Source organism: Eptatretus burgeri, chromosome 9, assembly GCF_056783735.1.
Source record: "Eptatretus burgeri isolate ZD-2024b chromosome 9, Ebu_testis_v1, whole genome shotgun sequence".
Lineage (NCBI taxonomy): Eukaryota > Metazoa > Chordata > Myxini > Myxiniformes > Myxinidae > Eptatretus > Eptatretus burgeri.
This window is the reverse complement of record NC_140969.1, coordinates 84,366,580-84,392,630: the sequence shown is the minus strand read 5'-3', so window position 1 is coordinate 84,392,630 and position 26,051 is coordinate 84,366,580. Positions and strand designations below refer to the sequence as shown.

At 44.1% G+C, this 26,051-nt stretch overlaps 1 protein-coding gene and 1 long non-coding RNA gene across 5 annotated transcripts in view; one reads left to right on the top strand and one right to left on the bottom strand.

Moving 5' to 3' along the window:
* The window catches only part of LOC147020490 (zinc finger CCCH domain-containing protein 4-like), a 61,923-nt gene that overhangs the window by 26,493 nt on the left and 9,379 nt on the right, over nt 1-26,051 (top strand). For all 3 annotated transcript variants that reach the window (XM_085895869.1, XM_085895868.1, XM_085895870.1), the window contains exons 4-11: nt 788-956; nt 1,281-1,414; nt 5,215-5,319; nt 5,801-5,909; nt 6,183-6,292; nt 10,916-11,346; nt 11,644-12,188; nt 14,059-14,343. In XM_085895869.1, the coding sequence (XP_085751995.1) occupies nt 788-956; nt 1,281-1,414; nt 5,215-5,319; nt 5,801-5,909; nt 6,183-6,292; nt 10,916-11,346; nt 11,644-12,188; nt 14,059-14,343 (1,888 nt within the window). The remainder of the gene's footprint in view (nt 1-787; nt 957-1,280; nt 1,415-5,214; nt 5,320-5,800; nt 5,910-6,182; nt 6,293-10,915; nt 11,347-11,643; nt 12,189-14,058; nt 14,344-26,051) is intronic.
* Nucleotides 7,702-26,051, bottom strand: part of LOC147020489 (uncharacterized) — a 35,226-nt gene continuing 16,876 nt past the window's right edge. The window contains exon 3 of one of the 2 annotated variants that reach the window (XR_015061852.1): nt 7,702-7,998. This is a non-coding gene — a long non-coding RNA (uncharacterized LOC147020489). Of the gene's footprint in view, nt 7,999-13,494; nt 13,717-26,051 lie in introns of those variants that run through there. The other variant, XR_015061854.1, reaches the window with a different exon arrangement.

The following is a 26,051-nucleotide window of genomic DNA, read 5'->3' as shown; positions in this document are numbered from 1 at the left end:
TCCGTTTTGGTTCTTTGTGCCACCTCTTTGGGTCAATGTGTCCATCTGTCTCCTTTGGTCTCCAGTGTCATTTCATTCTCTTCCCTTTACCCTCTTCTCCGCACCTCTCCACTTTCTTCTCCTTCTTTTATAAACAACATTATTAATTTCCTTTGTTCACCCTCTCTTTACCTTCTTTATATCACCAAATACTTTTCTCCATGTGCGAGGCATTTTATTCACATCAACTTCTGCCTTTGATGTTGATAAATATATATATATATATATATATATATATATATATATATATATATATATATATATATATATATAGATGTTTTAATCAATCTCTCATGATCATATGTATAATGTTGGCCTTCTGAAAGTGTTTATGTATTGTACACAAAGAAATTCCAAAAATGAACCTTCAGGAACAGAATTCTGCTCCATTAGCATGTGGTGACTTGCCCCCCCAGCAGGAGATGCACATTTCTGCCCCATCATGTAACTCAAGAACACAGTGAACAAATTAACACCATTGATTTTGTTGTTTTAAATGGAGGAAAGAAGAAGAATTGGTATTAATTTCTAAACATTTATAAACATATAGGGAGGTGGGCAAAGAAGGGACAAGGACACATTTGGGTAAGGTACGCCTCTGCAGCCTCATGTACGTATACAGACGAGCATCACAACAATTTCCACAGTGCACACAGGTGCCGCCCACTGCACTCGCATGCACAGAGGCCACCGCAAATTATTTGTTGCTTGAAATATTGATTGTGTTCGTCTACACGTGTGCTTCCAGCATAAGAACTACACGCCTTCTGAGGAGGCAGATTTCGATGAGACGCAAACGTATGATGACGAGGCCTATGGGGAAGGGTGCATGGAAGAGGACGATGACTTTGCCAGCCAGTTGAAGCAGTACAGAGAGACGCAAACACACACCTATGGCTACAGGGGTGGGCATCGAGGTGTGTAGTCATTTTTCATGATTCTGGATTCATCCCAATGTCGTGACTTCTTCTAATAAAAAAAACACAATGTGTTGATATCAAACAAAGGAGCACAACACAGCCTGGGGACAGTATATAGAGATTATAATGACTATATTGATGTTTTTGATGTAATTGAAGAACAATGATGCACAGGCATTTGTGAAAAATTACCATGCTGATTAACTACTCTATTACGTTAACTAGTTCTTTTAAACAGGCAAATTGTCCCTCAACCCTGTAATTGAAACAAAAATTAAGGTGAAATGAAAATGCTGATCGTTTGTCCATGATCCCTAACAGGAGGGATGCGTGGCCGTGGCCGGGGCGGGAGAGGACGCTGGCGGGGTAAAGGCCGAGGCCACGGACGTGGTGCCTGGGGGATGCGTGACAACAGCTACATGGGAGACATGGATGGGGATTATGACTTCTATGATGTAAGATTATGAGCTCTGATGCTGGTGGAAAAAAAATCAAGATAACTTCTCTTTTCTGTTTACAGGATGGAAAAAAAAAATCAGTTGCATCACCTGGGGCTTTTTAGTTTCCTCCAATTTAAAGATGATTATTCTCCACGTATGAATCTTTTTGTCAGTGTTGTGCTTTTTTTTTTGGAGGAGGGGGGCGGGGTTGGTTACGATAATTGATTTTGATTTGCGGATGATGTCGTTTTCATTTCAAAACAATACTTGAGAACTTAAAATCCTGATGATGAAAGAGCTCAATTTGGAGAGTCAAAGGATCACACTAAAAATGACGGTTAAAAATATGATTCGACCACAATGCAACAAAGGAAGAGATTCAAATTGATCATTGTAAAATTGAAGTAACAAGGAATCGTGTTTACTTTGGACAACTCGAACAAATGGATGCGGGTTACGTTGAGGAAGTGAACAGAAGGTTGAGGGCCCTATTTGGTAAATTAAATAATGTAATCAAAAACAAACTGCCTTTGTGTCGATAAAGAAAAGTTTACAATCAGCTTGTTCAATGAGCAATGACACATGTCAGTGAAATGGTCTATAACAGGGATGATTGAATAAGAATTGATCACCACAAAAAGAGCTGTGTGTGTGTGTGTGTGTATATACACACACGTACATACATTATACATACATACATATGTATATACTAGCGTGGATTGGCTCATTACGTTCGCCTCTCCACACGTCGTTGCAGAGATTGACATCACAGATTTGTTGTGTTGGCATGATTTCCATCAATCATAATACAAACATTTCTTCTCTTCGAATTTATTTGTATTATTCGTGACAATACATTTTTATAAGAAACTTAAGTTAAAAAAAAAAAAGAAGAAAAAAAAATTGAAGAAAAATTAAATAAAATTTTCAAAAAATATCAAAACAAATACCGTTCGGACATACACATGGGAGAACAAGGTGCAGCCCAGAAGTTTGATACGATTTCACAAAACTTTGAGGAAGTCATTTAGTCACAACACAACACATGACAGGCACTGCACATATACTGTATGTGCGCATGATTCACAAATGCGCATGTGTATGTATTAATCACAACCCACGGATGTGTGCATGTGTATGCGCCGCCACTACCGGTCGCCATCACAACTTGTGAGTCTCTAGGACTGAACGGAGCCTTCCCCAGTCCTGAAGAATCCATCTTCACCCCAGCAAGGAACCACCATCTCCTCATGGATGGCTCATGGACCAAGCCATCTCCTTATCCGTGCTCTGTTTCCCCCTCCATCCCCAAAGCTGTGACGATGCAGATCCGTGTGACCTCCGGGGTACGCTCGATCCTACCCGGGGACACTGTTGCTCACCCGGACATGGGGCACCACTGCTACCGGTCGCCATCTCCACACATGGTCGCACCGAAGCTTGGTCCCATCCATCCACGGTGTGAAGGAGTCTCACCACGAGAGGGAGTCGGTGAAGGAATTAGTCCTCTGTGGGAGGGACAAAGCGCACCAAGCCGCACGGCAAAGCCATGTCCCAAATGCCTGGACTTCACCGAAGCTGTTATATTCAGCACAGTCTTTGACCCCACCAAAGTGTGGTCCCACCCTTGACAGGATGGAGCCGATAAAGCCCTCAAGGCTGCAAGGCCAGGCCGTGTATCAAATGCATGTCAATCAGCGTGACACCGGGAGCCAGGTACATGGCCTTCGGCCTCATTGAAGCCGCCGCAGCTGCAGGCCTAGACCACATCGCAAATGCATATCAAATGGCACGACACTGGACGCCACGTCCACGGTCCTCTGTCCCACCAAAGCTGCCACCCTCATCACAATCTTTGCTCCCATCGAAGGTGTTATTCGGCACGGTCTTTGGTCCCATCAGTCCCTGATGAGAGGGAGGTGTGCACATGTCTTTGGTTGTTATCTACTTATGTAGGTTTCAGAAGGTGGAATGGAGTCCTCCCAGGGCTCAAAGTAGCCACTTCCGTTTCAATAAGGGATCATGATTCATTGACCAATTTGGGTCATTCCATGTCAAATCGTCAAAGAATCTGCCGTCATCTCTCAGATTTTTGTAAAACTTTGGGAATCAATTGGGACCCATGAAAAACGGCAAGAACTCAAATATTTTTGCTAACAGCCTCTTAATTAGTGAGATACAGACTAACGAACTTTGGACTAATTAGCACGACGTCGCAAATTCAAATGGCCATATCTCTAAAAGTATAACACCTAGAGAGCTGGTTTTGGTGTCATTTTAAAGGTATTTTCATGCCCTATGAATTTGTCTGGGCAACATTTTCCTACCTCCAACCACAAAAAAGTTATCACAAAATATAAACTTCAATCGTGAATCCCCCAAAAATGTATCCTTCAAATTTCCTCAAATTCATCCCAGAGGTACCTTATGACGTCAAGAAGCTTCCACATAAATTTTGTGATGGGCACTCCAATAGTTTCTGAGATATGAGCAATAATGTACATGTACGTATGGCATATAGGTTCGAAAATCAGCATTTGTAATGTATTATGCAATCAATAAGCGAGTTCAAGTACACAGTGTTCACTAACCTGACTTAGGCTTTCAATTTCCTCTTCAATGCAGCAACAGCAGCACTCGTTTCTTCCCCTCAGGCCCAGTTGAAAATGAAACTATATGATACTTCAAAGCAATAGATGGTCGTTCCCTGTGTTCCCTGTCATGGCTCGGTTAGAATGATTGTATAATACATTACAAATGCTGATTTTCGAACCTATATGAATTTTCGAACAAATTCATAGGGCATGAAAATACCTTTAAAATGACACCAAAACCAGCTCTCTAGGTGTTATACTTTTAGAGATATGGCCATTTGAATTCGCGACGTCGTGCTAATTAGTCAAAAGTTCGTTAGTCTGTATCTCACTAATTAAGAGGCTGTTAGCAAAAATATTTGAGTTCTTGCCGTTTTTCATGGGTCCCAATTGGTTCCCAAAGTTTTACAAAAATCTGAGAGATGACGGCAGATTCTTTGATGATTTGACATGGAATGACCCATTTGTGAGGTTTTATTGTTCTCAGTTTTGTTCCGAGGGCTCTTTTCAGGATCGTCACCGAGTCCCAGACAGCTTCTAACTGCAAGTCGTTTGCAGTAACATTCCCAAGGGTGGTTTTTTTAAAGATCTCTGTGAGGTTCTTCTTCAACATTCCTGTAGCTCCAACCATCACTGGTGCAATGTCAGCACTCTTCAGCTTCCAAGATATTTTCACTTTATTTTTGAGATCCTGGTATTTGGTCATTTTCTAGATTTCTGTGTTGTGTAGGCCAAAGTCACTGGGTACTTGCCACCTCAATTAGCAACACCATTTTTTTTGCACATAAGTACGATATCCGGGTCGCAATGCTTTGTTTTCTATGTTCACGCTCGATGGAATCAGGTTGTCTATGAGTGTTATTTCCATGTTTTCAATTATCGCTTTTGGTTCATGTTTCCATGAGTTTTCTGGAACTAGGATATTAAATTTTTTGCAGATGTGCCGGTGAATTACTTTCCATACTTTGCTGTGCCTTTGTGTGTACAGCTGTTCTGACATGAACTTTTCATTTATTTATTTCTTTATTTATTATTATCATTCTCTTTTTTTTCCATTTGCCATTGTGAAGAGGCCTAACCCTATTTTACCATTCAAGCTGATGCAACACCAGGTTATTTTGATTGGGTGGAAAGAAAGCATTGTCAAAGTCCTGTTCAGAATATATCTTACGGTCACGTGTTGAAGATCATTGTAAGTGGCGATTTTCTTGCTCCTCACAGGAAATGCCAGAGATGAACATGCCACCCAGAAAACGAAAGAAAAAGGGGCACGATAGCAAAGGTCGTGCTATTTGCAAGTTCTTCCTGGATGGCCGTTGTGTTAAGGCATGTTCACATTCCGACACATTGATGCATGTTAATATTATGTAAAGTCATATTTGATATTAAAACCTGATCGAGTAGAGAAAGCTGATGATTGATAAAATCCTTAGCATTGTTGTAATGCATGACGTTGAAGTTTCAGGACATTTTGGTTGAAAGGTGTGGCGAAGGGTGCAAAGACGTTGATCACAGTATTTGTGTTAAGAGCACAAATAACGACACGGATATTCATTCTTAGCGGCAGAATGAGATCCAGACATTCACCAGAGCACCTGATGTTGAGCATATGAACACACAAAATTGCACGAAACCTAACATGCGTGAAGTTTAATGTTGTTTTACTTGAGAGTTAATGCACCCTTAAGTGTGCCGTTGCTTCGTTTTGTTGCCTCTGTTGTATTCTGTCCGCTTCAGTGTTCAACGAGGTTCTATCTGATCTTGCTGGTTCTTGAGGTTAATCGCTACCCTTGTTTCTGCTTTCCAGGGCGATCAATGTCAGTTCAGCCACGAACTGCCAAACAGGAAACGTGAGGTGTGCAAGTTCTATCTGAACAGCTATTGTGCCAAGGGGGATCATTGCATGTACATGCACAATATCCTTGAACTGTCATTTGACCATTTTAAGATCCTCTGTGGTTTGTTGCAACAAAAATGGCAAAAATAGGACATCACCAAGAAACTTGGCAACAAATTTGAGCGAGATGCAAAGATTGGCTGGAAGGAAGCCAGGAGAAAGAGTAACTGAATGATCTTTGGACTCAAACCCAAAATTAAGAGCAAACTATTTTACGGTTGTTGCATTGTGTTCCTCATTCCACTCCCCTGTGATCTCTGCTTGTGTTTGTTTGTTCTTGACTGCTGTTCACGTGACTTTCCGTGCCGCTTCTTCCACGTTAGCGGCAAGTGCTTTCAGGGAGATAACTGCAAGTTTTCGCATGACGCACTCAACGACGATGCCAAAGAGATGCTGCAGAAGGTGAGCTGTGCTGATTATACGTGACGTCATTGTCATTTCCTTGCTCGTTATTGCCTCCGCCACCGAATGTGGAAGGAGGTCGTTTTCCCCTTTGTCTCTCTGTCTGTCTGTCTGTCTGTCTGTCTCTGTGTGCAGGATATCTCAAAAAAGTTGTGGACGGATTTGGGCGTAACTTGGTACATGTTGGGTGTGTGACGAGGAAGAATTGATTCGACTTTTGTGAAGATCCAAATTCAGATACGGATATGAAAATTAAAAAAAAAAAATTATGTGAGTCTTCACCATTGAGATTTCGAGCTAAACCGATAGCATGATATTTCAAAATATTATTGGCCCCGATATGTCCCACTGGATCAGGCATTGTGTGGCAGAGGTATGCGCTCTGCCGAATGCCCTTCTAGTCATTCCTATTATTATTTTCAATGACATTTGTAGGAACGTCGTCAAAAAGGGCAACGTGATATTCATAATTGTATGAACAGTCGTACCCAATCTTGCCTTGGACAGTTGTGAGCCTCGTGTTTGTATAAATGTTCAACACTCCGTGTAAAACCCACGAAACTGTGCCAGTTGTCTTTGGTGAAACGTTATTTATCCTCACTACTTCCTCCTTTGATACTCACATGTTTTTGCTGTGTGCTCTGCGGCAGAATTGTTGGGACAGCCATATTTTTCAGCTTAACTTTGTTTTCAAATTGTGTCATCAAATCTGTGTCTGTCTGGGTTTGTCGGAATTGAACTGGAAAATGAGCAGAACACAGAACTGAGAAAAAAATTTATCTGCTCATTCCACTCTCTTCTCCGATATACAGAAATGTCCTAATATTGCTTATTCTTTTTATTTTATTTTACCTCCACCACCAAAGGTGGATGGAGGTTATGTTTTCACCCCTGTTTGTCTGTGAGTAGGATGGATTTGAACGAAATTTGGTGGACAGGTTGGGTGTTTGACAAGGACGAATTGAATAGATTTTGGTGCAGATCCGGATCCAGATACGAGAAGTTTAAAAATGATTCACCGCACTTGAGAGATTAGGGCCAAAAATAATACACTGTATACCATCCATCCATCCATCCATCCATCCAATGGGACCATACTCTGTACAGTGTTGGTGCTGCTGAAGCAGTCTCCTGGGCCATTATGCACAATCCTGGGTGGGTCACCACTCCGACGCAGGATACTCAAATGGCTCAATCATTCCAGCAAGCTGGTACTCGTTTTGCCGAGTTCAGAAGGATGACAGGCTGAGTCAACCCTTCTTGATGTTAATTCAATGGCCAAGTGGGATTTGAACTCAGGACCCTGGGATCCCAAGACCTCCACCCTAACCATTAAGCCAACACCAGGCACACTGTATACCATGATATTTCAAAAAGTTGTGGGTGGGTTACAGTGGCCTGCAAAACTATTGACCCCCCCCCCACCAATAATGCCACATTTAGATGAATTACGAATGATGCAGAAACAATTTTTGCAAATGAACTTTTTTATTCACAACTGAAGAGGCATGTTCAAACAGGATAGCAAAACCACCAGTCACTTTCAAATAGCACGTACGATTTTTAAAGAGATTAGAGCATGGGCTTCCCTTGAGGTATGTGACTCGAACTGCAACTGCCACCTTGTTTCCTCACTCTGGAACTGGTTCTCTCCGAGGGGGTCGCGCACTGCCCGGAGATGCCCGGAGTGCCAAAGAATGTGCAAACTGGAAAAACGAACACCCCCCCACCAACCCACAGTTCAAACCCCGAAATCTGGCTTCGGCCAAGATAACCCTAGAGCCCATCACACCCCAGCTGCAATGCTTATAAATGCCCGGAGATGTTATAAACTGCAATGCAATGCAACGTTACTGCAATGCTTATAAACGTTTGTGCCTTTATTTAATTTCAGCACATGTTTTACAACCAAAATGCGATAATCCCCAGAATCTCTGAACCCGAGCTGGATCCCAAAATTCAAACTGTGGAATCAAACCCAGCAGTCGCTCCAACCGCCAAAAAAGTGCCCATCCTGCACACTCCCCGACACTTCCGACTCAAAACACAACGTAATCACCACAGCACAACATAACCAACTCCAAACCACAACACCACCACTTGGGGGAACTTATCGCAACCACCCATTGTTTATCACTTCATGAAAGTTGGAAGAGGGAGGAGAGAGAGGAAGGAGGGGTGGGGAAGCAAGGACAGACAAAGATGTGGGGAAGGGATGGATGGGATGGATGGAGGGAAAGTGGATTCACAGCAAGTTCCACAGTTGTTCATGAACACACGATATTCCAATCACACAGAGTGAACACGAGGTGTAAGGAATGAATGAATGAATGAATGAATAACTTTCCCCACCTGCTGCTCCTTCCTCTGCCATTACATTTCCTGTAGCACGTGCAATGAGCTTGGGTTTTGGAAACAACTCTCAGCCATATTTTCCATAACCTCTAAAGTACCCTAATAACCCCTAAAGTACTTCACCAGAGGGTGCGTCTCTGAGCATCTCTGGGCAGTGCTCAGCATGACTGCTCCGAGGTGAAGGTTACCTTTTAAACTTTTGGCAGATATAACTGAGACAACGGAACACACGTTTATAAATATATATATATATATATATATATATATATATATATATATATATATATATATATATATATATATATATATATATATATATTTAACTTACATTGTCACCTAACATTGTCTTGAATATCAATTTGTAATTTTATTTTCAAAACCCACAACAGCTGTAATTAAAAAAAATATATATATATATATATTTACACCACCGTTTACAGTCTCGCCATGGCTGTCAAACATCAATTTGGTCCATTCATCTATCCATCCCTTCTCTGCATTCATCGATCCTTCCATCCATCCCTTCCCTCCATCCCTTTCTTCCATCCATCCGTTGATGAGCGGCAGGATTGGCACCGCACCACTCCACGGGGCGCAATACAGGCAGGTGGTCGATCAATGTATTTTTAGCTTATCTGGAATATACATTCCATATAAGGTATTGTCATTGCGCTCCGTCCGTCCGTCTGTCCGTCTGTCTCCTTTATCGACTTCTCCGGCCAAACCGCTGGGCTGATCCAGCTGAAATTTTGCCGCAACATTCCTCTCCTGACCAGTGTGAGCACTCCTCATTTTCATAAATGCCAAGGTGAGCCAATGAAAAAAGCCAAGAATTCACAAGGTTTTGGAAAAGCGATGATAATAGAAAACCTATACGCCAAGAAAACCTATCAAAAACCAAGATGCCAAGGTGAACAACGAATAGCCAAGATCTTGTGAAAAAAGCCAAGGAGTGGTCACACTGCTCCTGACTGGTAACAGGAATTTCAAGGTTTGTTCTGGTCACATGACTTTAAATATGTCAAAAATAGCCGACTTTAAAAATCTTCTTCTCCAGACCCATCAGTCAGAATGGTACCAAATTTGGGTTACAACATTAGGACAAGGTCATGATTTTAAATTTCGGAGGCCATACTGATCACATGACCAGAAGTGTGTCAAAATGATGGACTTGTAAAATATTGGGAAAATCGTGTAAATTCCTTCAAAAATCTTCCTCACCAGACCCACCAGTCAGAATTCCACCAAATTTGGGTTACAACATTAGGCAAGGGCCCAGATAAGCTACAGGTCCAGTGGTCCTATTTTTTATTGTGTTTTTGATTTTGTGTGCAGAGGGACAGTGCAGGTACATTTGCCATGTATCGCCATGGCTTGTGGAGTGCTAGCCAAGTGGTTTTAAGCACTCAAGCAAGCATTCAAACGAGACGGTTGATAAGCAATAGCAGGCGGCTCGGCAAGCGATTAGCGATTAGCGATAGATGAGGGAAACGTCCGGAATGTCAAACAATGTCTTCGATTGGCCAAATGAACACTTTTTTTTTTTTTTTTAGCAGTCGGAAATCGCATGTGTGGAAATTAAATAAAACCACAAACACGAGCGTCTCCGGGCGTTTACAAGCATTGCGATGTATCCAGCGATTCGTCGGTATGATGACGGGGCATTCGATGATATGAGTGAGGAAAGTGGGAAAAAAAAATACCACTCTGTCGTGAAGAAACCATTGCGGCCTGTTCCAAGTCGAGGAAGGAATTGTTGAGTAGGCCAAAAAAAATGGTGCATTAGAACCCAGCGAGGGACGAGGATGGCACCTTGATTAAAGGATAATTCAATAAGGCCGTTAATAAATTTTGAAAAGGGGTGTTGAAATTAACCCAACACCCAATTTTCATTCATACAATCCCTTTGAGTTCCCTTAGTATGCATACATGCAAAAACACGCGCGCGCACACACACACACACACACACACACACACACACACACACACACACACACACACACACACACACACACACACACACACACACACACACACACACACACACCTAGACTCTCCTGCCGGCCCTTTCTCCTTGCTTCCCACGTTGGTTACCAGACTTTGATCAACGTTCTGTTGAATGCATTAAATTAATCAGTTTATTGTCATTTATTTTATGTAATGATCGTTGTAATTACTGCTTTCCATTATTGTAAGTAATTATAATCATGTCGTCATTAACCAACGAATTATTTACGTTTCCTATTCACCCTGATGTGTATTGCACAGGTGCTCGACAGTGAAGCTGAGGCCTATGCGGAGGATGAGAAGGAGGTTGAAGAACTCAAGAAGCTTGGCATTACACCGCTTCCCAAGCCTCCACCAGGCATTGGTCTCCTTCCCACGCCTACAGGCCCATCTGGTTACTCTTCTGGAGGACACCACCACCCCCCGCCTCCCCATTCCTCTCCTGGACAACGCGGATCACACATGGGACCCCCACCATCTAACATGGGGGGTACAGGCCCGACAGGAAGTGCAGATGGTACAGAAGGTCCTGATTGCAGTGCTGAAGATTTTGATCATGCAGAGGGGCCGGATGTTCCACCTGGTCCACCACCTGGTCCAGGGGGTTGTATTGACAGAGGGAAAAAAATTCCTTCATTATTTGAGATCGTTGTAAAACCTACTGCACAGTTGGCACAGAAGATGGGTGTCAGGTGGGTTGTTCAGGAGAGAAGCTCATTGGGCATAATGAATGATTTGATCTTTAAACGCCTCACCACTCCATGATTATGTACAAACACAACTTGTCACCCCAAGGGCTGCGTGCTCATTGATGTGTGTAGCCATATTCAAAACGAACCATGATACCATTATAGTGTATGCTTTGTGTTGCTTACTTTATGTTGCAGGAATAATCCGTGAAGTGCTGAAAGAAAGTGTAACTTGTTTCTTGATATTCTTTTCATATACATCCACATTCTGTCCTTCCTCTTGTTTTCCTTGATCTACAGACCTGGATTCCAAGGTTCTGGGCCACCACCACCACCATTTCCTGGGTCTGACAGCCCAATGCATCCTCCGTTTGGTCCAGATCACATGGGGATGCATGCATCTGGCCAGGAAGGAATGTGCCCAGGTGAAGAGATGATGGGTTATGATGACACCGATTGTATGACGGGAGACAACGACATGATGGGCCATGACATGATGGGCCACGACATGATGGGCCACGAAATGATGGGGCCAGAAATGATGGGCCCTCCTCCAGGCATGCCAATGATGAACCCGATGCAAAACATGAATCCTATGGGGCCTCCACCCATGTGTGCACCCATGGGACCTCCACCAATGGGACCCCCGCCTCCCATGATGCCACCACCAATCGATATGATGACGGGAGGTCCTCCATCCCTACCGCCACCACCACTGCCACCACCAGTGATACCTATGCCTGGCCAGCTTCCTGGGCCAGCAGCTAGTGTGGCCAATGTGGCCAGCATCCTGGAGACCTTGCTCGCTTTGCAAGGAAAAGCAAATGAAGACGGAAGCTGTTTGGGTAATGCTTCATGTTCATCTTTTTTGTTGTATTAATAGAAAACTCTGCAGTAGAGATGTTGCAAGCAACAAAACAATATTTGCACATGAAAATGTCATATTTATCCTGTTAATGTTTGTGTAACACTTATCTCGGGCATCAAGCAAAGCTTGTCGTACCAATACACATGCACTTTGGCCCGAAGGCCAACATGCATGCTCGTACAAGCCTCTGTGCTGTTTCTTCCTTCAGGCATCATCAGCAAAACAAAAGTAAGGTGTTTTTTCCAAATTTTTACCTACAAATATCTCAAACGACACTCGTGCGATTTTTCACATTATTGCTCCGGTCGCTTCGTACACACTTTTATTTGTACACGTACGAAGCGTACACAAAAATTCATCCACAGGAATTTGAACACGTTATTTTGGATTTCGTTTCAAATCTATTTGAATCCTAGAACGGCACTCGGTAGAGCACCAGGCTGAACAGTTTACATTTTGTGTCCCACCGATAAGCCGGATCTGCACCCGGACCTGAACCAAAATCTAATTGACCTGTTCTTGTCACATACCCAACTCATCCACCAAGTTTTGTCATCGTCCGTCCACAACGTTTTGAAGTATTGTTTTTATGTTTCGTCCCAATCCGTCCACAACTTTTTGAGATATCCTGCTAGCAGACAAAAAAAAAAACAAAAACGGGTGAATGCACAACTAACATCCACCTTCGATGTCCGAGGTAATAAGATGACCAGATGAATTATCTTTCTGTATCGAATCGTCACTGTATACGACTTGGAAGATAATATTTGCAAACTTTATAAAGTTCATTGCGACGGGCCGTAAGTGGTGGTTTAAAATTATGCACCAGAAAATGTCACGAGGTTTCAATGTAGACCCCTGCATTGAAAAACCGGGATAGTAAAGGTCTTTAACCATCGTGATGATTGTGTGGAATATTATTTATTGATTTGATGCTGTGAAGATAGTTTGACGTGGCGCAGCAATATTCCCAAATCTGTTTATGGCACAATGTGAGCATGAAACTTCATGGATGTTCCATTTCACCGCGGGGATTGATCGCATAATAAGTTGTACCGTTGTTCGGGTTCCTGATGAGCACCCCAAATGTACATTTTCATCTGGTGTGGGTTAAAGGGTAAGTTAATGAGGTCAAAACGTGTTTGATTGGCAAACATCCCACTTCCCAGTTACATATTTCGAGAGTCGTTGCACCTCGATTTACGGAAAGCCACGTGAGCCTTTGACTTTGAATGAAGCGTCATAAAGCAAAAAAAACATCTTAAAACCAGTATGCACACCATTCCAAAGTCTATTGTTTCTGCCTCTCGTATATGAAGTGAAAGGATGGTGATGCTCTTCGCTTGGTGTTGAAGATAAAAACATTCTTTCGTACCTTACAAAATTTGAACAACAGGTGATCAATCTTAAAAAGTGGGATGCAGTGCTTTCTTCACCACTTTATTCCAGTCTCGGCATCTTCTCTGTACTCGCGCATGATAAACTCTGGGAATCTCCTGGGATTGCTGAAAATGTACATTTTGAGATTTCTTTTGCATAGATTCAACCAAAACGATGAGTTTCATGCAAACCAGAGGTGGAAGCATTGCAAATCTAACATTTAATAATGGGTGATTTCTCACAGAATTGAGCATTTGTGTCTTTTCTCAAACAACTGCTTACTTGCTTACTTTTTACCATGTCACACATCAGATCAAGCTTATTAAGAAGTTTCATTTGCTTCAATAACCTAGCAAAAAAGATGTGTAGGATTTTCTTTTTCTTCTTCCAATCCTGTCCTTCATTTTCTATGGAAACTGATTAATTCATCTGAGAATGACCTGCTCTTCTCCTTCCTCACCCAACAGATTTCAACCTTGAGCAGGGCTTGACTGACACCAACCTCTCTCGACTGTTCGACATAATGGGACCAAGTGGAGGTGAGGGCGAAGGCCGTGAAACGTCCGGCCAAGATGGGGCTGGAGCGGACGGAACTGGACCCGAGAGCAGCCAGAACGAGCGAGCCGTGAGGGCGCCGGACTTCTTGCCAGCAGCTCAACGCGCGTTATTCTTACGAATCAAACAGCGAGAGGAGGAGCGTGAAGAAGCAAGGAAGTCAAACCGAGCTGAGGGAAAAGAAAACGAAGATGAAGGTTTGTGTTTGCAAAATACATATGACAGAAAAGAAAGAAACATATGTACTGTATATATGTGTGTACATATTTATATATATATATATATATATATATATATATATATATATATATATATATATATATATATATATATATATATATATATATATATATATATATATATATATATATATATATATATACACACACACATGCACACACGGCACTAGATGAGGTACCTGGTGTTTCTCATTACTGTTCTCATCATGTTGGCATTTTGAAGAAATCACTTTTTATGGTGGCTTAAAACACTTCCCTTCACCCACGAAGAAATGGGGTCAGGGATAATTTAATATTACCTTTCACATAGCTACAAAGGCTTGGGCACTATTGAGTGATTTAAAAATAATAATAATAATAAATCCAACTCTCTTTTCAAAATTTTCAAAAGTTTGTTTTGCTGAAAACACTCCCCGACACTCACTGATGTATACTCACGACTGAACCTCTGAACGTTTGATGAAGATACATTTGGCCATCTCGAAGACAAATTGTCACACACACACACACACAATTCATATATATATATATATATATATATATATATATATATATATATATATATATATATATATATATATATATATATATATTAGCAACGAAACTCAACCGCACACACTCCCAGCCCATATGGCACCTGTTCGCCAAGTTTCATCGAAATCGGTTTGCTGGTTTGTGTTGTGGAGCCTCGCGTTGCAGACATACACACACACACACACACACACACACACACACACACACACACACACACACACACACACACACGCACACACACACACACACACACACACGCACACAGACGGAAAACCCGATAAACTTCTCTCAATGCTCTTGTTTGACCACCTCCTGAGCAACACATTATTTTTCATAAGCCACGCCCACTTTCCTACGCCACTCCCACTTTTCATCAACCACGTCCACTTTCCCTAAGCTCCGCCCACTTTCCTAAGCCCCTTATAAAAAATGAAGGTAAATAGACACCCTATTTTTGAAGGACTACCTTTTGAAAAATAAAACCTAAATCAAAAATCGGCTCGAGTAAAATTTTCTAAATATCTCAAAGTGTTTAATTCCGAAGTCTCGTTTCTCCACATTCAAAACTGTAGGACAAGTATTGAAAATAGTGAACGCGGTTTTTCGGCTGCTGCATAGCAACGGGTGGTTACTTAGCAACGAAACTCAAACGCGCACACTCCCAGCCAATATGGCACCTGTTCGCCAAGTTTCATCGAAATCGGTTTGCTGGTTTGTGCTGTGGAGCCTCGCGTTGCAGACACACACACACACACACACACACACACACACACACACACACACACACACACACACACACACACACACACACACACACACACACACACACACACACACCGAAAACCCGACAATAAGGGATATCTAACGAATCCAATAACCTTCTGCAGTCTTGCTTACGTGGACAGGCACCAGGACACACACACACACAGACACAGAAAACCCAATGAAGAGGAGGTATTGCAGCAAGACAGGAGAGGAGGTGAGGCAACGGTCTCTCTGTGCCTTTGTATAATTTTTGCCCGAATACGCCACCAATACATTTGGGGGGAACGCTCCGTGGTGTGGTACCCCCCTGACAGCTGGCGCGTCGTCTCTTGCTTCGGGCAGCTCGCGTCGAGACTGTCGGTGTGAAGGAGGGGCTTGAATTGGGAGGGTGGAGTCCAGAGCGAGTGTACGGAGTGGTAGGCGGGACCAGGTGGGTGGGTGGAGTCAGTGTCGTGTGGGCGGAGAAGAGGAGGCGAAGTACAGTGATGACGTACGGAGTCGAAGAACAGCTTAAGCGGGAGGTGAGGCAGGGAGATCGAAGGCTCTGCTCGGACCTTTATAGGCCCCGCGGCACGGGGTGGGGGGCCACCCTGAAGCGCTGTGTCGTCACCCGAATCGGGCGCTCTGATTGGCCTCGACCCCCTGCGTGGCCCGGCTGCGATGGCCAGAAACTGCAACATTCCATTTCCGACAAGATATCCCCAAGCCACAAAAATATCCCGCTCCGACCTCACAACATGACACGAATCGCCCACACCGAACACCGTGCCATGAATTGCCTTGCACGAACCCCCGGGCCATGCCCTTATGACCGGCCGAGAGTGGCGTCGGTCTTGCATGCCTGCTCGGCCACCCCGACCAGCGCTGGTCAATGTGCCTGCTCCATGTGTGCCACGTGGCCCGAGCTGTACAACATTCCTCAGCCCGATCGCAGCTTAGCTGGCCGTAGAGGCGAGAAGACATTCGCCGTCCATGGGGAACATCCGCGGCTGCCAGCCTGGACCGAAGGTATGATGTTATGGCGAAACCATGCAGAGACAGTAAGATGTGTCCATTTGTGCTCTGCTCTGTACGATAACAAAGTGTCACAAGCGGTACATTCGTGCCCTACTCTGTATGATACAAAGTTTCGCGAGCGGTACATTCATGCTCTGCTCTATACGATAACAAAGTCGTGAGCGGTGCACGGGTCTGCCTTCGAGTACATTACGTACAGTGTGCGTGGATCCGCCATTACGCACGTGGCCAGCGCTCACGTTCGCCCGATTCTGCTATTGTGTGCACGGGGCGAAACCCAATCGATATAATTAGTCCAGAAATGGGTTGAAAAGTACGTGCCACCTGTATCATGCACAACGTGGCGTGGTGTTGCCTTTCTATTATCGGCCTCGATTGAGGGATCGCTTGAGGACGGGAGCTCTGTGCTGTCGATGCTCATGTGGTTTTTGAGCGCCCTTTCAAAGGTGCTGTTTCTTCCATCTCCTCGGTACATGTTCCGTGCAGCGTGGGCGTCGTGCTTGATGTGCTTCTTGTCCATTGGGTGGAAATTGCCGCTGCGCATGCGTTTGGCAGGCTGTGTTTTCTATGCAGGGGTGTCCAGCGTAATCCCTGCTTGGCCTTTGCTGAGGACCCATCTCACAGCGAAGGGTGCATGTGGCTCAGATTTACCTCAGGAGTAATCAGAAAAGAAGAATAGGAATGAAGAAGAAATGATGCAAGCAAACCTAGCTATGAGATCCTCGCAACGCACGCCCCTGTTGTCCTGCAAGACAAAAGGGAAGGGACTATCTAAACGTACATTTATGGAATAACTGTCTTGGGAAGACCATATGTTGGATGCATGCGTCTCCGAGAACTGCAACAATACATATATATATATATATATATATATATATATATATATATATATATATATATTGTTGCGTATCCGGGGAGGCGGGATTCTCACCCAGTCCTAGGCGCCACCCTCACCACCACCGTCTCCGGGGTTTATAACGCCGGCCGGCTCAGCACAGGCCTCGGGTAACGCGCCTTCAATCGCGATACCAACGTAATCCTTGTACCTTGCCAGTTGGGGAAATAGAACCCCTGGTTACAGACTGGTTGTGTCAGATGCCGCGCGTTTTCTGCCAGTCTGTAACCATTTTAGTTTTATATGCCAATCGATCGGATCGTTCCTCGACGCGACACGAATTAATCCATAGCGGCAACTTCATACGAATTAACCAGATTTATTGGGGAACATCGGGGATCACAACACAAGCAAAATTCACGACAATGGTTTTATTAACAATCCTCAACCCATTCTTAACTAGGGAACCACGGTCTACAGGTTTCGAGGGGGTCGCTACCGAAATATGCTTTATACAACACTTGCAGACAAAGACAAACAGCATGCATGCAAGACAAGACAGAGTACTTGGTGAGGTTCCATGGACGAGAGGACAGTGTCAAAAAGCACGAATGTCGCTCGCAACAGGCGGATGTCCACGGATTCGAACTCTCAGCTCGAACCACTCCGCGTGGCAAAATGGCGCTTGTCCTTTTGTCGCAGACCTCATGCACGCGGTCTCCGCGCGCTCGGGCCCTGCGCAATGTCGACGGCACAAGTCCGCCAGATCAACGATGGGCCTCAGCCGTTCTCTCTCCAGGGTTCAGCATACAAATCCAGGCCTGGCCCGTTCACCAGACAAGGCCCAAACTGAGGTGCCGGGCTCCGCAGGCGGATCGACAACGTGTCCAGCCGTGAGGTAAGTAAGGACCGTCGGAGGCTCCGCGGCCAGACGCAGGCCGAACCTGTCGATCACCTCCCCATACGAGTCGATCGTCGACTCCACGTGCAGGCAGCCTCTCAAAGCCGACTGCCGTTTTTGTACCGGCAGAGTCCACACTGTCCCTCCTACGTTCGCTCGCCTCCAAAACACGTCGCACCTCGAGAGCGACTGTTTCCACATACCGAACCTCTTTACGAAGCCTTTGTTCGCTCGCTTTGAATCCCGAGCATGCTTCGAGAGCGACTATCTCCACACACTGGACCCTTTTCACGAAGCCTTCGTTTCCTCTCTCGTTTGCTCGCTTCGAGACACGAGCACTGTTTTTACAAAACCTTCGTTTCCTCTCTCATTTGCTTGCCTCTCTCGCGTCACTTCCTCTCTTTAGCCATACCCTCTCTCCAGGCCACACCATCTCAGCCGAGTGGGAGAGGCCTATCCCAGGATGGGGTAGGAATAAGAGGGATCTCTCGTTCCACCACCAATGCACAAACAATAAAACAGCCTTTTACATCTCCCGACACACATATAACGTACACTTTACCAAACAACCAAGCAAAACAGGCATTTATTGGGGGATCTGAGCTGATCCTGTATTTAGTAGTCCAATAAGGGCCATTTCCGTTACAATATATATATCGAAATATGTGGAGTGTGACAAGCACTCTCCCAATCCCCATTAGACACAGTCCTCCACCAAAGCGTCACCTCCAACCCAGAGGCCTCAGCCCGGTGACTGTCAAACAGACAAGGATTACATGGTCAACATAAGTGAACCATCAAACGGAGCAGCCTATCCGGATTTCAGGCTTGTTTACCCTCATCAGGATGGCATACTGATAAATATCTTACCAATGATGACCACATTCATCTTTTATATATCAGACACACCTCCTGACTGTTATGGTAAGCATCGCCGCAGATTATATCTCGTATAGTAAAACCGCATAATCCACAAAGAACAACCGTCCATTGCCATTCTATTTTGTGCTGCTTTGCCAAGTGTCGCTCTATGAGTGATTTTTCATTTGTTTCTTTGTTTGTGCATCATTGTGTTTCATTAGTGTGTGTGCAGTCCCTCGGATGGACGTTAAACTGGTCTACTGTACCATCTGCTAACATTAGTTGGAGGATATTAACTTTGCAAAGAAGAGGCAAGCTATTGCTGGCACCCTCAACAATTTAGAAATTCCTGCCCTGACTTTCACTGGGAAGGCAATGGCAAATCACGCAGTGTAATCCTTACCATGAGGCATGAATGAAAACTGGGCATTTGGGTCAATTTAAACACCCCTTTTGAAGATAATTAATGGGATGGTCATCAAAAAACAAAAAAAGCTTTACCAAGATGACGTCACACCATGTTGGTCAGCCCGTTGTCACCTCGCATTGTTCTTACACCACCATTTTGTTTTGGCCTTCTCAAAAATAGCTTGTCTTTGAACAGGCCGCAATGGTTTCTGAACAGCAAAGTACTCGAAAATGAAACATTTTTCACTTTCCTCAATCACATAATCGAATGCCTGATCTTCATACCTACGAATCGCTGTATAAATCGCTTTTGTAGGCGATATAGTTTTCAAATTACGAGCTTGGAGTGGTTTTATGCATTATATTGTTACGGCTGTGGAAATTCACAATACACCATAAAGGTTCCTTAGATCAGTTATCCCGCTAAGTTTATGTTCAGATAGGTCCCCACCGTTGTTTAAAGGGAATTCTTTGTGTTCACCGGGCTGCGACCCTTTGAGATATCCGTTTTTCTTTTGCTATCGTTATTTTGGCTCGACAGAGCACGTTACGACCCTTTCCACCGCAAAAAACCGTCCGAAAACGTCGAGCGAAGGCCCAGTGAAAAGAACTGAGATGATGCGCGAGTTTTCCCGCCGTTTTGCGCCGCCAAGGCTGGCACGAGAAGCGGCGAGGAGCTTGCTCGCGATTGGTGGACACGGGGCGTGAGGCGGTCAGAGTGAGGGCACGCCCCTTTTGGAGAAGCTTCTTGAAGGGAGGCGGAGCCAAAAACGGGGAGGAGCAAAGGGCGGAGCCCTGCGCTATCTTTGGCGGACTGCACGCGGGCTCTCCCTCCTCTCTTGGTGGTCGGGGTCGAGCTCTCTTCTCTTGGCGGTTCGGGCAGCTCGTGTTCAGTTCAGTTCGTGGTGGCTGCTCGTCGAGCTCGCAGCTCGTGCTCAGTTCAGTTCATGATGGCTGCTGGCAGCTCGTGTTCAGTTCAGTTTGTGGTGGCTGCTCGTCGAGCTCGCAAATCGTGTTCAGTTCAGTTCGTGGTGGTTCTTCTCCTTCGAGCAGCTAGTTCGTGAGCTCGAGCTTCTTCTTTTCTTGGGAGACGGACGGGAAGCGCCGCTTTGCCAGCTCGGGCGCGCAAGCCTGCGCACACGAGAGGAGAGTGCCGGGGAGAGAGAGAGAGCCGACCGTCGCACCACGAGGGTGCAGGTAACCAGCATCGGTCTCGTGGGTCCATTCGGTCATCCACGGCCCATGGCCATAAAGGTTTACGAACCCCGTCTATCTCCTTGCCTATGAGAGGGTCATTTCTTTTGTTCTGTGTGAATGATGTGGCGCCGTGTCCGTAAGTAGAACCTGTTTAAGTGACTGTACACTATAAGCATATTCGGTGGTATTGCTTTTGTTTCCATGCTTTTTCTATTTTTTTGGATGACTGCCTTGGCTGTACATACGTGTTGTATAAATAAATGTGCATTATTTGAATGTATCCCGTTCGTTGTGTCCTATTTCCCCTTTGAAAGTGCCATCTTACATCGTGGAATGAGTAGTGGGTTTTGAACACCCGAGTAAAGAAGAATCACTGAACCATCGAGGTCGGCGATAACACCGCTCGGTTATCCCTGCAGCACGGAACGAACCGCTTAAGCGGTTCGTGCCCTAAGCCGAACTGCGGCGTGGTGCAACCCCTCGTTAGGTTACCCGTGTGGGTATTTAGGTATATCAACATTCGGCGATTCACCCTATTTCGCGCAGGTAGAATGCGGACTGGGTTGTGGTGAGGTTAAACCCCCATCCGTGACTGGCTCCTGGCGGTAGTTCCAGGAGGGTCACGACTGAATTGTCCGTCGGGTGGGCGACGTGGCTGCCATTAGAGGTATGCGGCCGATCGTACACCAGGCGGGCCAGAATTCGTAACAATACGTCTTTTTTTTTCCATGATAGACTCGCAACCTTTTTGTTAATTTTTTTTTTGGCATCCACTTGTTGTCGTGACATAAAAAGTGATTTGCAGACTAATTAAAGTACAGTATATAATCAAAATCTGTCTTCAGATTTGAGAATCGAAGCTCGTAGATTAAACACGTGTTGAAATCTGGAGTGAAATCTGAAAATTGAAAGAAATTAGCGATTCTTCCAACTAAGCGTGTTTACTTCAAGCAAGGATATGCTCCCTAAACTCCATATTTACAAAATAAAATACAAATATAAATATGTGCTCCATTGTCTTAGTTAAATCTGACAAAAGCTTAAAATTAAGATTTGACAAATACCTTCAATATGAAGAGTAATTGCCATCTCTGAGAGTTCCAGTTCCACAGTGGGTACACAGCGTGCCAGCCGCTGTACGAGTCTCATCCCTCAAGGGAAGCCCATGTTATAATCTCTCTAAAAATGGTGCATGCTGTTTGAACGCGTACCCCATTTCGTTCAATCCTGTACTAATGCCGGCACATGGGATGTCCAGTTTTACATCCATCCGTGGGACAGCAATCACATTGATGCATCGGCCTGCCTATGAAACTGTAGGGGGTTAATCCCCATCCCTCACCTTCCCCCCTTCTGTCAAGTCCTTTTCTTGCTTAACACTCCAAAGGCCAGAAATCTTTCCTCGCTCGAACCATTTCAGCAGTCATTTTGACAGTTACATCTTTATTTTAAAGTTATTAAAATTGTACACCGCTCCTTCCCAATTCCATGTCCAGGCAATGCATGATATCATCGCCAGGCACCGAAGGAAGGGAGTACTTGGTTTTTGCTCCGTTTGTTATTTGGTTAAAAAAGTATTTTTTTGCCAAGTATGTTGGTCTGTAGCATTTGTCTGTCTGTCTGTCACACGATTTTTGGCCACAATTTTCAAGCAATTGTTCTGAATTTTTTTTGTATATGTAGGTGACCAGCCAAGGACAGCAATGCTTAATTTTGGTGAAGATCCGAATCCAGATCTGTATCGGAGGATTTTTATGTGATTCTTCACCATTGAGAGATCAGGCCAAAAACGATATATAGCACAATATCTCAAAAGTTTATCGATGGATTCACACGAAACTTGGTGGACAAGTTGGGAGTGTGACAAGGACGAATCAATTCAATTTTTTTTTTCAATTCAAAATTAATTTCAATTCAAAAGATCCGAATCTGAATCCGAGAAGTTTTTTTCAGTGATTCTTCACCATTGAGAGATGGGGCCAAAAACTATGTATAGCATGATATCTCAAAAAGTTGGGGACGAGTTATGACAAAACTAGGTGGATGAGTTAATTAGGTGAAAAGAACAAGCCAATTTGATTTGGGTTGAGGTCTGGATTCAGATCCGACCGATCAGTGGGATACAAAATGTAAACTGTTCAGCCTGGTGGAGGGAGGTATGCACTCTACTGAGTGCCATTCCATTTTTCCAAGTGTCACTGAGTGATTTTTCATTTGCTCGTTTTCTTGTTTGGTCGGGCGATATCTCAGCCAGCCTTTGAGCTCGGAAACTGAAATTTGTGCAGAAAAGTGAAGATGTACTTTGGCAAAAACGGTATTTTTTCATTTTTTGATTAATCAATTAATTGATTAATTACTTAATTATTATCAATTTATGAATTAGTTATTTATTTTCTTTCTCATCTGGGCAATATCTCAGGCACCTTTTGAGATAGGAAGCTGATATTTGGACATGACACTCAACAAGTGATTTCACAATTAAGAGTATTTTGATTTATTGCTTTATCAATTAATCTATTAATTTTTCCTTTTTTTGATGAATTACTAAATTTTCAAAAAGTTACAGATTCAGATGAAATAATGGTGGTTTTGGTATGCCATTAATCAATTGATTAAGAAATTAATTATTTCACGATTATTATTTATTTATTTATTTATTTTAATTATGCAATAAATCAATTCGGCAATCAATTATTGTTCACTGCTCCCTCTCATTTCGTCTGCCTGTGCTGCAAGGTGACATCGCCGAGCGCTGAAGGTGACTGGCAATGTTGTGCGCTGGAGGATTTGTTATTTATTTTATTTGGAATGGGGGCGGTGTACTTTGAATGTACCTCCACTTGCTTATATCATTAATATTTGAAGTCATGAAACAACAACTTCATACTTTTCAAACACAGCAAGCAAGAGGAATTTTAAAAAACGACGTCCTCCTCTCGCTTAGACCGAAGTCACATTTGCTCTACGGCGAGGATACGGCAGCCGTACGCCCTCTGAATTGACAGAAACGTGCGGCGGCCGCAGAGTTTCTGCGGTGGCCTCAGGGTGGCCCTATGCCATTTGGCTATATTTTACAGGCCGTAGGGGTCGCCGTGGAATTATAACGCGGAGTTATAACTTTTTTCATTTCTACGTTCGCCGTAGCAATTCGACAAGCTGAAACAAAAGAATTGGTAAAAAAGAAGAAAAAAGAAAAAAAAGAACCCACTTGTTACCGTCCGTCTGGCCGCACGTTCGCCTTAGGGCCCCCCTGCGGTCCCCCTGCAGTCGCCTTGCGGGTACCTTGAGGCTACCTTGTGTCTGCCTTGAAAATTCTATAGCCGCCGCAGGGCCCCCTTAAGGTCACCGTGCGACATCAAATCAAAGACTGTACGGCAACCCCACGTTTTCGGTCTCCACAATTTATAAATACACCGTGCAGCTCCCCGAAAAATAAAAACATATGTGACTGCTACATTGTGTGACCGTAGAAATACTGCGGCCGCCGTATAATTGCTAGTGGCCGTAGATTTTGTAGTTCCCACGGCCGCCGTGGCACATGTGACTTCGGCCTTAAATACCTCCATGAGGTATAAGTGGGTAAAGCTAGACTTTCGGTAAACGAAAACCCACAGTCAAGGTAACCCTTACCCCTCCCCTTCCCCTCAAGTCCCACTACCAAACGCAAGTTGATAAGCTGTCAATGCAAATTGAGAATCCCCCCGCCACTCCCCTTCCCCTGAAGTCGCCCTACCAAGCTCAAATTCAGAACCCCCCCTCTTTACCCTTCAAGTGCCCCTACCAAACACATGTGAGAACACCCCCTTCCCCTCTCCCCTCCTCGCCCCCCCCCTTTCTCTTGGTATTTCCATCAGCGAAATGACAGGTGGTATTTTGAGAGAGACCTCAGGTGTGGCCCGACGGTGTTCACACATATCTTTTTACAACGCGGGAGTGACAAGTAAGCGACATGTTAAGGTGAAGTGAACGACAAGGTTTACGTATGCAGTTCAGTCACCTGCGCTGCTCTGTGCTTACGTACAGTGTTAATCCCTGGGAAAAATTGCCCGTAGGTGGCACCCACTGTCACTCTGCTAAACACAGCCAAAGATCCATCCTATTCTCCTTTGTAATAACTGGTCGATGGATCAAATTAGGCCACACCCACCTGTGGTGCGGCCTCGCGGTGTCGTGTTGTGCCTTGGTGTCGTCCGGTCTGCCCACTGAAAATATTTTGAAACTTTTTATTTTTATTTTTACACAATATCACATTGCTTCACCTTTTTATGTGATCCGCTTTCATTATACCGTATTAATAAAGATATAGAGACGTAAATAAATAAAAAAGAAGTCAAATCAAACCTCATATTCTGAACTCCGCCACATTGGTTCTCGTTGTCGAGGCAAAAACTGACATTTTATGAGCTCTGTGGTTTGACATATTTTTGAATTTGATTTCGCTAATTTTCCACTTGACTTCCACTTTTAAAGAACTCCATTTAATGGTGAACCTTTGTCATCGTTTTGGTGTACTTTGTGGCTTACCTTTTTGTTTGTTTCTACGATTAATCTGGACCCATGCCATCCGTGCGGTTTCTTCGCTCACAACGGTCCACTCACAAGCAGATCCACGGGACATTATCTGATACTATGCTGTATGTATGTATGTGTGTATATATATATATATATATATATATATATATATATATATATATATATATATATATATATATATATATATATATATATATATATACACATGTCTTCCCTCTTTTTCTCTCCCCCTTCCCCCTCCCTTGGTATTCCCATCAGCAAAGTGACAGGAGGTATTTGCCAGTATATACAGTAAACCCTCCAATATCATGGGGGTTAGGTTCCTGGAAAATGCCACGATAGTTAAAACCATGACTGTGGAAATCAAGGGCCAATGTGAAGCGGGGGATTCGGTTTCTGGACTTTTGAGGAAGATATTTCGGGGGTCGTTCGAAAATATTGAGGAAGATCAACGGAAGCCAGAAATTAAACACATTACAACTGAAATAAACACATAAATATATTGTTGCGAATTTCGGTCCGCCCGGCGTGCGATCGGCCACGTAACTCGAATCGCGACCGCGTCGCCCACCGGAACGGACAATTCAGTCGTGACCCTCCCGGAACAACGCCGGG